The sequence below is a fragment of the Tursiops truncatus genome, chromosome 4, assembly GCF_011762595.2.
Source record: "Tursiops truncatus isolate mTurTru1 chromosome 4, mTurTru1.mat.Y, whole genome shotgun sequence".
In the NCBI taxonomy this organism is placed as follows: Eukaryota; Metazoa; Chordata; class Mammalia; order Artiodactyla; family Delphinidae; genus Tursiops; species Tursiops truncatus.
This window is the reverse complement of record NC_047037.1, coordinates 39,726,412-39,745,402: the sequence shown is the minus strand read 5'-3', so window position 1 is coordinate 39,745,402 and position 18,991 is coordinate 39,726,412. Positions and strand designations below refer to the sequence as shown.

At 37.3% G+C, this 18,991-nt stretch overlaps 1 protein-coding gene across 9 annotated transcripts in view; it reads left to right on the top strand.

Annotated features, from left to right (window-relative positions):
- Nucleotides 1–18,991, top strand: part of IFT80 (intraflagellar transport 80) — a 105,982-nt gene that overhangs the window by 40,929 nt on the left and 46,062 nt on the right. For 8 of the 9 annotated variants that reach the window (XR_012331366.1, XR_012331365.1, XM_033855426.2 and 5 more), the window contains one exon: nucleotides 305–442. The exons of the other annotated variant lie outside the window; for it this stretch is intronic. Coding sequence is in view for 6 of the 8 variants with exons in the window: in XM_033855426.2 (XP_033711317.1) it covers nucleotides 305–442 (138 nt within the window). In the remaining 2 variants the exon portion in view is untranslated. The remainder of the gene's footprint in view (nucleotides 1–304; nucleotides 443–18,991) is intronic. 9 annotated transcript variants of the gene reach the window in all.

The following is an 18,991-nucleotide window of genomic DNA, read 5'->3' as shown; positions in this document are numbered from 1 at the left end:
GACTCTCAACCACTGCGCCACCAGGGAAGCCCTAAAATGGGTAGTTTTTCTGATTAATTAAAGAGTTAGTAAAATCTGAAATTATCATGATGATACCATAACATTTTTGGGGGAGATATTTAGGTTTCCAGGAATACAGCTTCCCTACCCCCACCTTGCCTTGTTGGATAGTAAAGACATGTAATTGCTAATATTATAAAGTGATGACTTCTAAATCTTTACCTGATACTTTACTAGAAGCTACAAACTTGTTTGTAATAACGTGGTGACTTATAAAAGAATTTTTAAAATTTGCTTTTTGTAGGTATGGGATAGCTACGGCCGCCCTCTGTACAGTTCACAACCTCATGAGCATCCTATTACCTCAGTTGCCTGGGCTCCAGATGGAGAATTATTTGCTGTTGGATCATTTCATACTTTACGCTTGTGTGATAAAACTGGGGTAAGTTATAGTGGTAAGCAATCACAGATGTGCTCTCATAATGCACAACACACCTGGTTCTCAATCTTTAAAAAACATTTTCAGTGATGCATTTGACTGCATCTTTCTGGTTTGTCTTCTTAATATACTGGTTCAATCAATTCCAGATTTATGGGACCATACAAGCTCTTTAAGTTCATTCTGAAGATTGGGTATGTTCTCTACTATCTTTCTGGAAATACTTATTTTAAGCATGGTTGTGAAAGATGGTAAAGTGTTAAAATTTATGCCCAATCAATATAGAGGGTTCAGTTTTTTGTTTTTTTTTTTTTGTGAGGGTTCAGTTTTGAACCTTTTTTTTTTTTTTTTTTGCGGTACGCGGGCCTCTCACCATTGTGGCCTCTCCCGCTGCAGAGCAGGGGTTCCTGACGCACAGGCTCAGCGGCCATGGCTCACGGGCCTAGCCGCTCTGTGGCATGTGGAATCCTCCTGGACCGGGGCATGAACCCGTGTCCCCTGCATCGGCAGGCGGACTCTCAACCACTGCACCACCAGGGAAGCCCCCCTTTTTTTTTTAACTGTCAATATGTTTCATACAAAAGTTTTGGTTGCATATTTTTGGTAAGGAATTGATACTAAATTTTTTGAATGGTCATTTTAAAACCAAAGAATTCATATTTGAATGTGTGTGAGATTTTTCTCTCACAAGAGAATATGCCCTCTATACAAATTCTGTTTAGAACTTAGGCAAACAGCCAAGCTCAGCAGTATTTACCCACTGTACTTGAAGAATGAATTGTTTCATCAAAGTGCTCCAGAGGTGGCAGCATTATATGAGTGGGGCTATTCCATACTGTTCCTAACTATGAGGAAATCACATAAGTTTTCTGTGGCTTATTTTCCTTAAATGCAAAACAGGACAGTTAATTTAGAATTCTTAGAGCTTTTTAAATGACCTATTAAGTTTTCTGGTTGCTTGTTTTTTATCATATGAAATATAAAGTCCTCTGCCTGACTTTGAAGCTGTCTGAAACCTGGTGCCATAAAACCTCTTGTCTTTTCCCCCCATTACTCTCTAATTTGTATGTGTTCAAATCAGACTCATGAATCTTCTCTGCCCCTCACTAACGTCCTCATCTTCTCTTTTCATGGAATGCTCTCATCTCTTACACTTAATGAGTTCTTCCTATTTTTTAAGGCTCACTTCATATTTGACTTCTTTTCATGATACCTTCCATAGATAAAGTTTATTTATCTATTTTTCTAACTTCCTCTCACCTAGATCTCTTTTCTTAGTTTTAACATAAGGATGTTAAGTTAGACCATCTCATTTTCATCTGATTTTCTATCAATGATTCTCAGCCTATAGAATATATATTCTCATTTTCACAGTGTATTATATACTCTTATATCATCCATTTTAGTTTTATGTATATTGTTTTTGACTCCGTAGATAGTTTATAAGGTCCTATAGCTTAATGATTCTCTATTATCTGTACAATGCAGTAGATACTCAGTAATTCACTAATAAGTCCATTTAAGCATAATAATTTAAGTTTGCCATTTTGATGAAAATATTTAAAGATTTAAAAATCTTGGGGCATTGAATTGATCGAATAACTGAATTAAAGATTTACTTAATTAAATACCAAACCTATTTTTAGAATGTTAACTATTCAGGAAAAGTAAATTTTCTAAAAGAATTTTGTTCCTACCTTGCTCAACTGAATAGACTGAATATATTGTAATAATTTTTTAAGACTTGAGATTGACATTTTAAATATATTTTCTTTTATTCAATAGATATCATATATATACTAGTCATCAGAGAGTATTTTGGAAACTGGGGATGGGAAGATGTAAAGATTTTCACTCAAGTTGTTGACAGTCTAGTGGAGAATCAGACTATAAGACTGTGTAAATGCTATACATGAGGTTGCTGTGTGCAAGCACAATAGAGGAGTGGCAGAGCCTAACTCTGCCTGTGGGACACTGACTGAGAGCTGAGGCTTGAAGAATTAGTAGTTCTTCAAGGAGACATGGTGGGAGAAGAAAGTTGTAGGCAGAAGGAACCTCTTGTGCATCAAAGTATGGTGCTTTTTGTGCAATGTCAATAAGATTTTGCATGGGATGGTACCAGGAGATAATACAGAAAAGGTTCTCAGACCAGATCTGTGTTTGCCATCTAAAAGAGTCTAGATTTTACTATTTTAAAGTGTAGTTATTTTATGTGGAGCCCCCTTAGGGGTTACTGTGGGGTAGAAAAGAGGTGAGGAGGTTGAGCCCCTGGTACTCCTCCACCCAGAAAAGCTCTACATGAATCAGCTTTGATATATATATATATATATATATATATATTTTTTTTTTTGCGGTACGTGGGCCTCTCACTGTTGTGGCCTCTCCCGTTGCGGAGCACAGGCTCCAGACGCGCAGGCTCAGCGGCCATGGCTCACAGGCCCAGCCGCTCCGTGGCATGTGGGATCTTCCCGGACCGGGGCACGAACCCGTGCCCCCCTTCATCGGCAGGCGGACTCTCAACCACTGCGCCACCAGGGAAGCCCTGTTATATAGTTATTAAAAGTGATAATCTGCTTTCATAATGCCATGAAAAGATTTTTAAGATATATTGTCAGAAAAAAGTTACAAATTTTATCTATAGGATGGTCCTATTTGTGTAAAGATACGTGTCTATATATGAATAGAAAAACAGTCTGACAATATAACACATTTTAACAATGGTTATTCCTGGAGTTTGAAGTGATAGGTGATTTTTTTTCATAACTGCGTTTTCTAAAGTTTTCAAATAAAAAACATGCTTTGTATAATTTTTGAAGAGGGAAAAAACTAGATTTATCCTTTTATTTTGCTTGCAAAATTCATTGGATTCTCTAATCATGTAATTCAGTTTTCTTTCCTTTTTAAACAAATGTTGAGTTTTGAAGCTATTTAATTTATATGTATATATAATTAAAACATGGAAAATTGTTTTTAAGGTGATATAGAATATATACATCTTTATTGGGAAGTAATTCTGTTCACTAAGATATAAATGCTATAAGCATTTTGAGTCAAAACCAAATTACCTACTGCATAATTACTTCCTGCACATCTTTTTAAAAAATGCCAAGCAGACATTCCCCTTGTGGAGTTTACTTTCTTGTTGCTAAGACAGGTATTAAATAATTAATTACCCACTCAGTTATTTAATTACAGTTGTAATAAATTTTACAAGGAGGTACAGGCTGTTCCTCGTAATGAGAACTAATCTATTTGGAGGGTCAAGGCAAGTTCGTATGGTGAAAGGTAAGAAGGGCAATGCTTATTGAGATTCTTCACCTTTTCTACTTACTGAGTAAGTGGTGTCAAGTTAGAGCCAAAAATTTAAGTCAGCTGGTGCTGCATAGTTTTCTCACACAGTTGTTTATCTGTTGAAAAAAACTTATTAAGGCTTCTTTTAAGAAGTAAGTACATGTTTTCTTCAACCTAGAAATGTCACACTTAAATGTAGCTCCTTGCTTCTTTTTTTTTCCTCAAAATCTGCAACTTAAAGTTGTATAATTAATAGTAGTAATCATTTATCCAGGGCCAGATTCTGTGGAATAATTTCAATATTAGATATTATAAAAATCTGGTCCTGAGGAAGGATTTGCTACAAATTTATCAGATTTCTATCTTGAGAGCTCTGTTTTGAGAGCTCTTCACAGATTTTTAGTTGAGTGCAGTGTTCTTAATCAACATTTAAAAAATTCTTATCTAGGCTTCCTTGACAGAAATTGGACAGTAATTTTTTAATATAAGGCTTAAAGAATGATGTTGGTGTAAACTTTCAGGTTATCTGTGAAATAATAAGCCTAGAAAAATGTGGTTTTTGTAAATATTTTCTTTTAATGTTTTTCAAGAAATATTTCTAGTGGGAGAAAAAACCTCAAATGCTTGGAGGCTGTAACTAAGAGGTTTTGGTTTGAATATATTCCTTACTATGCATGTATGTAAATGGACTGATGAGAAGAATATTTGAAAAAGCAGAAATTTTTATATTTTTGTATAGGTACATTACTCCAACTCAGTTGTTATATAGTAAATCTAATATTCCCATTAACTTTCATCATAAAATTGGAATTTTCTAAAAAGACCCTCACTAGGCTGATACGAAACTCCTGTTCCCATTTACATCTTCTATTTAAGTAGGCAAGTTACCTGTATTGGTTCAGAACTCACATCCTGGCTCACTTTTGTGGATTGTTGTTCAAATATCAATTTCATTTTCAAAGCCATTTTAGGTGGTATTCCATAGTCCAGTTAGTTGTCATGGTTTTACTGTGTTGATTCAAGTCAGCTGCATGAATAGGCTGCTTGATGGTGTTCCAAGGGCTTTATACATAGACTTAAAGAATACCGTTCTCCAGTTCCCTCCTCTCCATAATCCTACCCCAACTCTTGTAGCGAGGGGGTTGGGTGCTGCCTCTTTGCTGTCATTAGTGCAAATCAGGCATGGTAGATGGGGGCCCCACTGGGCAGCCTTCACAGTGCTCACTGGAGAGGGCCACTGCTTTGGCATTGCAGGGCTGGAATGGCCTGAGGGGCTCTGTCTCTACAGCACCACGTGGGGAGGCGGAAAGGTGCTACCTCTGCTCACTTGAGTGCAGAGCGGGAATGTTCCCCAGGGCTCCATCCCACTGTTTCCACAGGACACAGTGCCTGGTTGGGAGAGTGCCATGGTTTCTTTCATGGTGTGTGTTCGGAGAAGGGTAGTTATGTCCAAAGGGTTCCGTCCTGCATTGCAACCCCTCTACCTGGCCCCTTGACCAGAGAATGAGCATTACTTGGAGCTTGTTTTGTCTCACATACTACTTAGAGTTAATATAATACCATTTCATGTAAAATATATGAACCTTGCATCCATGGTATTCCATTTACCCACCTTTCCTTTATGCTATAATTATATTACATCTATCACAATATGATACAGTTTTTGCTGTTAAAAGTCATATTCACTTTAAAGAAATTAAGGAAGAAAGAAATATTTAGCATTTCTAGTGCTCTCATTTCTTCCTAAAGATACTAATTTCCATCTGATACAATTTTCCTTCAACCTATAAATCTTCTTTTAAGCATATCTCATAGTGTATAACTGCTGGTGATGAATTTTCTTTCTTTTTGTATATTTGAAAATGTTTTTTATTTTCCTCTTTGCTGGATTTACAATTCTGGGTTGACAGAATTGTTTTTCCTTTCTTTCAGCACTTTAAAGATATTGCTGTACTCTCTTTTGGTCTTTACTGTTTTTGATGAGAAATAAGTGACTGTTGGTATCATTGCTCTCCTGAGTGTAAAGTGGGCTTTACCTCTGGCTGCTTTGAAGATTTTCTCTTTGTCTTTGGTTTTCAGTAGTTTGATAGTGTTATGACTTTCTTTGTATTTGTCTTGTTTGGGATTCTTTATACTTCTTGAATATGTAAAGTTATGATTTCACCAAACTGGGGGAAATTTTGGCCATTATTTTTTCAAAGTTTTTCTGCCCCATTCCCTTCCCTGCTGGAAGTCCAATTACAAATTTTTTAGACCTTTGATGTTGTCCCACAGGTCAACAAGGCTCTATTCTTATTTCTTCAACCCTTTTTTCCCCTCATTTCTAGGAATTTACTCTAAAGATCATTGGACAAGTACACAAAGATGTATGCATAACAATTTCATTGCAGTATTATAATGGTAAAAATCAGAAATAAAGTGTCCACAAGTGGGAGGCTGATTAGGTTAATATTCTATATGCCTAAAATGGAATACCCTCAAGTCATTAGAAGTGGGGAAGAGGGATGATGTTTAATAACCTGGAAAGCTATCTATGGTAAGTTATTTAGTAAAAAGACCAAGTTTTATTCTGTGATCTCACTTGTATAAAATTGTATACCCATAACTCTAACTACCTCTAACTACTAACTATTGTGGCTAAAGGTACACCCAATACTATATTTGGGTGATCTTTTGCTTCTTTATATGATTTTGTGTAGTGTGAACCTTTTTAAATGACTGTGTATCAATGGTACAGATGCAGTAAAGGTCTTTAAAAAATTCTTCAATAAAAATAAAAAGAAGTGATGTTGCAGAAAATGGTAGAGTAGGGAGCTCCAAGAATTGGTCCCTCCACTCAAGCAACCATTAACTGGCCCAAAAAAAAAATATCAGAATCAACTTTTTCAGAGCTCTGGAATCTAATTCAAAACTTTGTAGCAGGGCTTCCCTGGTGGCGCAGTGGTTGAGAGTCCGCCTGCCGATGCAGGGGACACGGGAAGATCCCACATGCTGCGGAGCGGCTGGGCCCGTGAGCCATGGCCGCTGAGCCTGCATGTCCGGAGCCTGTGCTCCGCAACGGGAGAGGCCACAACAGTGAGAGGCCCGCGTACCGCAAAAAAAAAAACACTTTGTAGCAACCAGGGAAATGCTTAATGAAGAAAGAAAGAGGGTGCTAAATTTTGGTAAGAAAGCATTGTGGCGTTTTTTGCTTACCTGCCTACCATCCCTCATTCCCAGCTTAGCAGTGGCCATGGGAATGGCAGCCTGAGTTCTGGTGTAGCTTGTTGGTGCCAGGGGAACAATATGGACCATGTTCTCAGAAAACTGTAGTTATGCTTTTTGGTTCTCCTGAGACACCTGCACAGAGGCTTGTCTTTGTTTTGCCTTCCTTGGAAATCTCTCAGAGCTGGAGTAGCTTCCCAGGTGGCATCTGTTGAAAGCATGTAAAGGCATACTACCCACAACCACTTGGGGCAAGGGATGGTGAATGGGGCAAGCTGCAGGTAGACCAAAAAAACCTGGGAAGGAAGAGGCTGAGGAGGAAGATGTATGGAAAAATAACGGCTTTGGAGAGCTGTCACATATACTGAGGAATTCAGTGTGCAACACACATGCTCAGGGCCAGACACACAGTAAAGACTTTAGAGGAGTATTACTGGCAGGTCTTTGGGCTCTGCACAGGCAGGAGGTGAAGGCTAAGGCCGAATTATAGGTGGCCTGGCTAAGTGTTGAAGGAGTGTCCCAGCTCAGAGCCCATTGGCAGAGTGGGGGAGTATTTTTTTCTTTGTTTTTGGCTCTGTCAGGTTGCTAGCTGACCACTGAGATAACAGAATGAAGACTTCAGTGACCATCCATGAAAGGAATACAGTCTTTGCAAAAATAATTTGGAAAAGTCACTAAATAAACAGATGACTGTATCCCTCAAAAAGCAACAACATCAAGCCCTGGTGAGGGGGCAATAATTTGATTTCCAGAGTTTACCACATAATAATATTCAAAACGTCCACGTTTTAACAAAAAATTACAAGTATACAAAGTATGGTCCATTCATAGGAAAAAAAGAAATAGAAACTCCCTCCAGAGCCCATCATTGGACTTACTATACAAAGACTTTAAATTAGTGGTCTTATAGAAATTATAAAAAAGAACCACATAGAAAATCTTTAACTGAAAAAAAAATGAACAAAGGATAAAAGAGGTGTATTGTAAATGCCTCCAGAACCCCCAAGTATATTCAGTTTCTTCAGTAATGGGTTCATTTTTTCTAACGCCATTTCCCACTCATCAGAAAATGGGAAAATGGGCCTCTTCATAAAGTGTTGAAGTACAGCTTTTCTCAAGCATAATTTGGCAAGGTCTATCAAGATCCTTGAAGTCTTTGACACAGCTATTATACTTTCAAGGAAGGTTAAAAATGCACTGCATATTCATTTGTTCATTTATTTTCATATTAATTTCTTTGCAAATGTTTATTGAGAGTCTGTTATGTGCCAGGCACTTGCCCTAGGTGTTAAAGAAGCAGCAGTAAGTGGGACTTCCCTGGTAGTTCCATTTGGGTCCAGTGGTAAAGAATCCGCGTTCCAATGCAGGGGACGCGTGTTCGATCCCTGGTCGGGGAACTAAGATCCCACATGCCATGGGGCAACTAAACCCACGTGCCACAACTACTGAGCTTGGGTGCCTCAGTGAGAGAGCCCGAGTGCAGAGTGCCACAAACTACAGAACCGACGTGCCCTAGAGCCTGCGTACCACAACTAGAGAGAGAAAACCCACACACCACAACTAGAGAGAAGCCCGTGCGCCTCAGTGAAGGATCCCACGTGCCGCAACTAAGGCCCGATGCAGCCAAAAAAAAATAATAATGATAATAAAAAGAGGACTTCCCTGGTGGCTCAGTGGTTAAGAATCCACCTGCCAATGCAGGGGACACGGGTTCGAGCTCTGGTCCAGGAAGATCCTACATGCCTTGGAGCAACTAAGCCCATGCGTCACAACTACTGAGCCTGTGCTCTAGAGCCTGAGAGCGACAACTACTGAAGCCCACATGCCACAACTACTGAAGCCCATGCGCCTAGAGCCCGTGCTGTGTAACAAGAGAAGCCACCTCAATGAGAAGCCTGCGCACTGCAACAAAGAGTAGCTCCCGCTCACTGCAACTAGAGAAAGCCCGTGCACAGCAACGAAGACCCAACGCAGCCAAAAAGAAATAATAAAAAGAAAAATAATAATGAAAAGAAAAAAAAAAGAAACAGCAGTAAACAAAAATAAATTCCCTGCTCTTGAGCGTTTTTATTCCAGCAGACAAAAGACTATAAACAGACAGAGTGAATACATGATATGTTAAGTGGTAATAAATGCTATAAAAAAATAAAGGTAGGTATGGGAGATGGCATTATTCTAGGAGAAGTGGTCAGGGAATATCAGACAAAAACTAAAATTTTCCCCTGGATTCCATAATACATTTTATTTTTACCTTTGATTTTTTTAAATGCATGATTCAAATATGTAAGGTAAAAACTTTAAAATTAACATAGTTATTATAAATAAATACACAGAATATATTAATGAATTGCATTATATTACGTTAAGTGGAACAGAATTCAAGGGAAAAGATCTGAATATATAAAGTACCTTTGGCCAGATTTTAAATTAACTGACGTCTTTGCTTTTATTTATCAGCAGGTGGTGCTATTGCTTATGTAAGAGAGAACTTTTTTCATTTTCTCTGTTCTTGAATATCACTTAGTCATTATAATAAAAAGTCTTCCCTCCATTCATTCTCCCATTCAGTTAAAATAATTACAATGATTCATCATCTGCAGTAACTGGTCATACTGCTATATGTCACTTTTCATTGTCAATTATGTATGTCAACACGTAATTTAAGACAGCCTGCAATTTGCTAATTCTTGGTATATTAGAGAGAATATTGATCTTAAAAATCGTTAGTGTACCTTAAAGAAAAATAAGAAACTTTGCGTCTATTTTCTTTTCCTCCTAAACTTAATTTGTGAATGCACAATTTTATGAATTGAATTAATCCAACTTGGCTAAAGATATGCTTTTGAGGATCCTTTTACTCTAGTGTATTTATATAGAAGTAGTAAAGAGAAGAGTGAAGTTGACATTTAGGAGGTAGTTTTAAAAGTTGTTATAATCAAGTTATGTTTTTAGTTTAAATAGCTCTCATTTCCCTGCTGGGAATTTGACAGAATACAGAGGAAAAAAATGGTATCCTAAGAAATTTGACAGAATACAGAGGAAAAAAATGGTATCCTCCCTCAAAGAGATGTAATATCCTTTAATACGTCAACAATTTGAAGATGAATTCTCAATTGTTCTCTGCATTGTGCTGTCCAGTATGATTGCTTATTTTATTTTATTTTATTTTAACGTAGGAATAGTATTGATATGTTTGTAGAGCCCTGGAGTCAAGGCTCCAGTGGTGAATTTACAAAGTTAAAGGCTTCTTCTGGAGCTTCAGCTTCTTCATCTATAAAATAGATAATCTGGGCTAAGTGACCGCCTCTCTCCTTTCAACTCCACAGTTCTGTGACGCCTTTTCCATGGGCACTGGACATATTGCTTGCTTCCTTTCCTGAGTAGTATTAGTGTGGTGCTTCTTTGTTTTTTAATATGAGGTTTGTAGAGGAGGAAGTAGTACTCTACATGATGTGCCAGAAGTGGGAAAAACTGAGGTAGTGCTAGAGAAGTGTGGCTGATCCTAGAACTTCAGACTTATCCTACATTTTATTATAGTTGGGTGCAAGTAACAGAAACCATTAAGCAAAAAAGAGCAATTTGCTCTAAAATTACAGGGTTATCTTCTAGAAGCCAGAGCAAGGATGTAGCTAGGCCTCAGGAATCAGAAACTGGAATGCTAAGAAAACACACAAAGTGGTTCCTTTGTGCCTTTTGCCTCTGCTTTTCTCTCTGCATATCCCTCCTCTTTTTCCTTTCCCAGCAAACTGACCCCTCCCCAACCCTCCCCAGTTTACCTGCTGGAAAGTGACAAATGTCAACAGTTCTCAAGTATACATCTCTACTCAGGAGAGTAGCCAGACTGAGATAAGAATCTTAGTCCTAGTTTTAAATACCCTCAGGGAAGGGGTCACTGGCCCAACCTTGGTTAAGAACTGATGCCTGGTCAGTCAGGTTGGGGTATGTTGTATAAACATGGCCATCAGGACTCTAATGCAGTAACCACAGGGATTGCTGGGGAGGGCCAGGTCCTAGAAAATGGAGGAGGTTGCCATTTGTGTTTCAAAGCCTCCTTAGCCATATTTGCCAAAAATTTTCAGTTTAATTCTCTGAGAGTTTTTCTTTCTACATGAATACATTTCTGTCTTTATAATGAAAATTAGAATTGTATTTTCAGATTTGCTATAAAACCAACTTTGCTAGAAACCATAAAGCCATAAAATGTAAACATAAAGTGAGGGAACTGGGCTGGCTTTACAGTAATAAGACCCTGTTGTCCAGAATTGAGAAACTTAGCAAGCAGTACAACATCAGAGTTCTATTACAGAATTTACTTTTAATCTTTTTTAAATCAACACTTAAGGGCTTCCTTGGTGGTGCAGTGGTTAAGAATCGCGTGACAATGCAGGGGACACGGGTTCTAGCCCTGGTCCGGGAAGATCCCACATGCCGCAGAGCAACTAAGCAACTAAGCCCGTGTGCCACAACTACTGAGCCTGTGCTCTAGAGCCTGCGAGCCACAACTACAGAGCCCTCATGCCACAACTACTGAAGCCCATGCGCCTAGAGCCTGTGCTCCGCGACAAGAGAAGCCACCGCAATGAGAAGCCCGCGCACCACAACGAAGAGTAGCCCCCGCTCGCCGCAACTAGAGAAAGCCCGTGCACAGCAATGAAGACCCACTGCAGCCCAAAATAAAATAAATAAATTTATTTTTAAAAAAACACTTAACATATAGATGTTCCATAAATGTTGCATTTTTAAAAAATTAATTAATTAATTAATTTATTTTGGCTGTGTTGGGTCTTTGTTGCTGCGCGCGGGCTTTCTCTAGTTGCGGTGCGCAGGCTTCTCATTGTGGTGGCTTCTCTTGTTTCAGAGCACAGGCTCTAGGCGCACAGGCTTCAGTAGTTGTGGCTCATGGGCTCAGTAGTTGTGGCACACGGGCTTAGTTGTTCCACGGCATGTGGGATCTTCCCAGACCAGGGCTCGAACCTGTGTCCTCTGCATTGACAGGTGGATTCTTAACCACTGTGCTACCAGGGAAGTCCAAATGTTGCGTTTTAATGCATCATTGTACAGACAAAATATATTGTTTTGGTTTTTAATGACTTACTTTAACTCAACTGATGTAACTTAATTAATGACTTCCATTGGAGCATTTTGACTAGTTTTACTAGAATTGATCCATTTAGTCAATTTCGTTGATGTTTTTGAGATGGCTAGTTTAAAATTTGTAAATCTTTGGCTTTTAATTTGCTCCTTGGATTTGTTGAAATTTTAAAAGTCGTGTTTGGTTGAAGTCATGGTTAAGCTCTGGGAAGGAAGGCTTGCTTAAAGACACAGGCACATTCATTCATCCATTCAACAAATATTTGTGTGTGTTAAGTTCTGTGTGATACTCTGACTATTCAAGGAATAACATCCATACCTGTACTCGAGGAGTAGCTCACCTCTTTTGAGAGTACTGATATGTAAACAGATAATGTAATATCATACTTATTTAATGGCAAAGGTTATAATTGTGGAAGAATGAATAAAGAATAGAATAATGGTAAATTTTCAGATATGTCTGTACTTATTTCGGATGAGGCTAAACTGGTTAAAGTAAACTTCCTCTCTGGTGGAGTAACTTAAAAACATTAAAAAACCTTTTTTTAAATGAACAACAAAACATGTGTTGTTGTTTTTTTTCACCAAGAAGCACAAATATGAATTTGCTTTTTTCTGATTTTGGTACATATTGTTATTTTTTTATACATTATTTTCACTTATCCAAGTCAAAAGTAATTTATGTATACTTTTTCATATTCTGTATTCTACGAAAACTGTGTTAGCTACAATTTATTGCTTGGAATTATGAAAAAAAATAGAAAACCTTACCAGTATTATGAAAGCACAAATAGTAATTAGTATTAAATAGTTTAATTAAATACACAAGACAGCTTATATATTGAAGAAATTTATGGCAAAAAACTATAACAAAAAATAGAAAAAATAATACCCATAACCATAACATACAAAAAAATCAAATATTTTCATTTTCTGTGTGCCTTACAAGTCATTGAGCAGACATCTTTACATGATTATGATTACTATAAATATATATATTTTTTATATATCCTTTTATTTTTTAGTATTGACATTTACTTATTTTAGATCAATATTATATCTCAAAATATGAAAACAAAGTATAATTTCAGGGGCTTCCCTGGTGGCACAATGGTTGAGAGTCCGCCTGCCGATGCAGGGGACACGGGTTCGTGCCCCGGTCCAGGAAGATCCCACATGCCGCAGAGCGGCTGGGCCCGTGAGCCATGGCCACTGAGCCTGCGCTCCACAACGGGAGAGGCCGCAACAGTGAGAGGCCCGCGTACCGCAAAAAAAAAACAAAAACAAAAACAAAACAAAACAAAACAAAAAAAGGATAATTTCAATAAAATAGGTTGGGGGAATGATAATGGCAGAGGCAGCATTTTTTTTTAATTGAGATAAAACATATACAGTGTCTTATGTGTACAGCTCAGTATTATTTATATATACAAGTACTGAAGAAACCATTGCCCATATTGATGTAGAACATTATCAACAACCCAGAAATTTCCTTTGTGCCTTCCCCCATCAGTTACCCCTCCACAGTAATTACTATTCTGACTTCTGTCATCACAGATCAGTTTTGATTGTTTTAACCTTTATATAAATGAAATCATATGGTATTTACACTTTTGTCTGACTTTTTCCATTCAACCATGTATCTGTGAGATTTATCCATGTTGTTGGGTATAGTGGCATAGTTTCTCAATCCTCTCAAATCTCCTCAGAAAGCAGAGAAAGGAAAAGACTATAACCAAAACCTACAGATAGCAAGCAACTACAGCAAAAGTGGGTGGTACTCTATCCCTACAAAACCCTAAATACAAGCGATTTTCCCAGAAGTACCATTGACAGGTATACATGGTAACAGCATCTGTGTATGAGGAAGCAGAGCAAAGGTAGCCAGGTTTCTAAGACCACAAGAAAAGAAGAACTCCCAAATCACCAACAAATACCTGAAAGTGAGACAGACCAATCTGAGAACAGCAGCTGAAACTGGAAAGAAATTTCTGTAGAATCCAATTTGGAGTAAGTGCAAGGGGATCATGACAGGATCTGACAGTGCTGGAGATGTCTGGGTCGAATGTACTCTTCAAACTAACAAATCAAGCTTCCTTTTGGGACAAAGCCCTGTACTGCAGAAATTGCTGAGATTAAAATCCAGTTTGATTAGAACAGATACAATTGAGCAAAGATGAGAATAGATCCAAATAAAATTGGAGAAGAAGCAGAGAATGCTAGTCTCAAAAAATGGAGGCTTTTTTTTTTTTTTTTAATCACTGTGAGAAAACAACAGAAGAGAGAGCTCTAGAGCTATCCTTCTGGAACATCCCTTCCTCCCCAAAGTACAGCAAAACCCATTTCACTTAAAAATGAGCAGAAGATCAGGATCACAGTCAAATCACATAATGTTGCCAAAGACAACAAAACCATGCCATAAACAGACAAGCACTGCAACCAGTTAATTCAAAAGAAGTTGAAGGATGTTTTAAAACCATGACAAAAGCTATTAAATAACCATATAAATCAGAATTAGAAAAACTAGGAAATGAGGTGACGGGAGAATGGGAGACTTTTAAGGAGAGGTGACAGAACTCAGGAGGGAATTATTTAAAAAAGGAAAAATTATTACAGAAATGAAGACCAAACTAGAAGGAGTATAAGAGCCAATGAACACAGTGGATGATGCCTTAAAATAAATAGAATGTAAAATGGAAGCAAGGAAATGGCAAAAGACATATAAAGTTTGATAGAAAGTGATAGATACAGAAGATTGGCAGAGAAAATCTGAAGTACATATAATAGGGATCTTTAAAGGAGAAGTCCAAGGCAATGAACAGAAAAATACTAAAAGCCACTATTCAAGAAAGATTTTCTCAGACCTAAGGGATCTGAAATTGATATTGAAAAGGCATACCAGATACCTAGGAAAATTGACCCAGATGACCAACACCCAGATATACACTAATAAAACTGTAGGAGTTTAAAGAAGAAGAAATAAGTCCTGTGGGCATCCAAGGAAAAGAACAAGTCACTCATAAAGGGAGGAAAATCAGAATGCCGTCAGATTTTAATAGCGTCACCGTACAATGCTTAACATAGGATACTACAGCTATTCTGGCTTTTAAATATAAAGGTCATAAGCATACTGGTATAAACATGCAAGAACTCAAGGAATGTTATTCCCATGAGTCTTTCAAGGAGTCTACTGGAGAATTTTAGCTTCAGCTATAGCAATCTGGAAGTCACACGTATGGATATACAGAGTACGTAAAAACATATTGATCATACTATCAATAGCTATAAAAGGATATGTATATCCATATACTACAATAGATAATGTCTTCATATTGGACCTATTTGTATCACTACTCCTACCCCTGTCTTAGATAAATGCTGGTGCATGCACACACACACAGAGACACACACACAGCTGTGCACATACACACTTAGAATGAAGGAAGATATAAGGATAAAACATATAATTAAAAAATAATTATCAATATTGAGAAGGAGAGAATAGGAGAGAGAAAAGGGATAGAGGTTGGACTTCTTTGATTATACTTTGTTTTATATACTTTTTGGGTAAATTTAATTTTGATACCCTGTAAATATTTTACATAATTATAAAACAAAATTAAATTTTTAGAAAGCAATTCCTAAAACCAAAGTAAATGAAAAAAATGAGCCTAATTGTGTATTCAGTCATTTGTATACCTACCCGGAGAGGAGCTAATCCAAATGACTTTAAATGATTTGATTGTTCCTTGTGCTTACAGTAGAGACTCAACAGAAAATTGTCCTAAGACTTTGGAAAACATTTTGGCAGTTCCTCAAAATGTTAAACCACAAATCTGCCGTCAGATTTTAATAGCGTCACCGTACAATGCTTAACATAGGATACTATGTTACCACATAGTTACCACAGACACAGCAATTCCACTCCTAGGTATGTATACAAGAGAATTGAAAACATGTCTACACAGTAACCTATACACAGATGTTCATAGCAGCATTATTCATAATAGTAAAAAAAAGTTGAAAAACTCAAATGCCCATCAAATGATGAATGGAGAAACAAAATATGGTATATCCATACAATACTATATTGCTTGACTATAAAAAAGAATGACATACTGATGCATGCTACAACATGGATGAACCTTGAAAGCATTATGCTAAGTGAAAGAAGCCAGTCACAAAAGGCCACATAGTGTATTATTTCATTTACATGAAATGGCCAGAATAGAAAATGAAAGTAGATTAGTGGTTACCAGGAGCTTGGGGGTGAGGGTGGGGGGAATGGGAGTGTCTGCTAATGGGCATGTGTTTCTTTTTGTGGTGATAAACATGTTCTGAAAATAGTAGTGGTGATGGTTGCACAACTCTGACTACACTGAAAAAACTACTGAATTCTGTACTTTAAAAGGGCGAACTTTATAACGTGAAATATATCTCAATAAAGTTGTCATTTTTAAAAAAAGGGAAATAAGCGTAAGGGCAAAAGAATGAAAAAAATTTTTTAACTCTTTTGTAACTATTTGCTTGTGGTGTTGATGTTGTTATTCTGAGTATTTATATTGATGCTCTTAACAGCTGGGATTTTTGGCTAAGTGAAAGCAGATACTGAGGTAAGATTGGAGAGGGTAAATAAAAATCCTACAGTTCCTGGATTTGAAATGGAAGTATCAGTTTGAGTTATTGAAAAAATTTCCTAGTTCTGTCTATTAAAAAGGCCTAGAAAAGGCTTTAATGATCAGCTCAGTAACAGCGAGCACCCTTAGCACTTGTGGGGTTTTTTTCAGTACCATTTTCCGTATTTCCGTAAAGTTCACCATGACTCACTGAAGAAAAGACTGATGCCAGGTGTGGGTCAGGAAATATAAAAATGGGACTGGAACATTTTGTCATTCATTGTACAAAGCCCGGGAAGTGATCAAAAACTACAGGGTTCTGTCAAAAAGATTAAAGAACCAACTGAAAGGGGATTCCACTGGCTAAAATTGGGCTAATTGGAGCACTGTATTTATAAAAACACATCAAATATGTTAAAATTAATGAGTTCTTGATACTAAACAGTAACATTTCTTGGTTACATTTGGAAGTTACAAGGGAACCAACTGAATGAATGAATGAATGAATCTTTATTTACCCATTATCCAATAATTATTAACTAATGGCTAATTCGTATCTCATCTATACCACCACCTACTTCTCCATGGCTCAGATCATTTAGAGCAAATCCCTGACATTACATCTTTTCATCACTAAATATTTCAGTATATATCACTGACACAAAGACTTCTTTTTTAACCTAACCTCAATACCATTATTAAACCTAAAAACAGTTAACAGTTAACAATTATCTACTGATAATATTGTCACTATTCAAATTTATATTTTTGAAAACTAATAATTAAGGGGAAATAATCAATTTATTCTGCCTTTGATATATGAACTGTATCCCAGGGTAACCAAATAGTTGAGGAGATGTTTCTTTTTGTAGCACTATTACAGCTAGTAAATGAAGAAAGAAGGATTGGAATATTACCATTTTGCAACTGTAAGTGAATTAGTCCTCCTAGGCAATGATTATCATTTGCTAACAGCATAAGAAGACATTCGGACATTAAATGCTTCCTGCTGGAAGTACACAACATCACTTATGAAGTTTTCTTGCCAAAAAAATCAAACCTGAATCTGATCAAGACTCTAGATCTAACTATCAATTAACAGGAAATAAAGGGGACAGACTAACATGTTAACACCATGAGAATACAGATGGTAAAATCCAGACTATGGGAAACAACAGGACATGATCCAGTTTCCTCAACCACAGAAAATTTCAAGGGAAAAGAACATGTGTAAGGGGAACTTATAGATCAAAAGAAATCTAAGAGACTTCGCAACCAATCAGAATGATTGTACCTTATTTGTATCTTAATTCCAACAAACTGAAGACAAAAAAGGACGATTGGAAAAAATTTGAACAGTGACTAGATACTATGATAATATTAAGGAGTTACTGTTAATTGTTTTTAGGTTTAATAATAGTATTGAGGTTGGGTTAAAAAATCTTTGTGTTTTTAGTGATATATGCCGACGTATTTTGTGATGAAATGATATGATGTGAGGGACTGCTCAAAATGATCTGGGCCGTGGTGGTAGTACACATGAGATAAGAATTACCTATTAGTTGATAATTGTTGGAAACTGGGTAATGGGGCTTCATTATACCAGCCATTCTCAAAGTGTGGTTGCTGGACCAGAAGCTTGAGCACCACCTGGGAACTTGTTAGAATGCAAACACTTTGGCCCCCACCCTAGATCTACTAAATCAGAGAAACTGGAGCCCAGCCATTTATTTTAACAATCCCTCTAGGTAATTCTAATACACATTAAAGTTTGAGAACCACTGCTTTATGTTATTCTTCCTATTACACTTTATGTTTGAAATTCTAATAAAAAGTTTCAAAGAAAAAAATTTGCTTGATGAATGTAAGAAAAATTTATACATAACAAAGAGAAGCTGGATTAGTGGATAAAACAAGGGTCATGTAATCTCAAGTGTTAGCAAATTCATTGGCTTGGTATTAACAGTGAGTCAGCAACTAATGATGGTCTTAAAGAGAATCACAGATTTTGCTTTTCTCTTAGAACAGTGGTTCTACATTAAAATCACCTAGAGAACTTTTTTTAAAAATTAATTAATTAATTTATTTTTGGCTGCGTTGGGTCTTCGTTGCTGCACACGGGCTTTCTCTAGTTGCAGTAAGCGGAGCTACTCTTCTTTGCCGTGCGTGGGCTTCTCATTGAGGTGGCTTTTCTTGTTGCAGAGCATGGACTCTAGGCACGTGGGCTCAGTAGTTGTGGCTAACGGGCTCTAGAGCGCAGGCTCAGTAGTTGTGGCGTGCGGGCTTAGTTGCTCCATGGTACGTGGGATCTTCCCGGACCAGGGCTCGAACCCATGTCCCCTGCATTGGC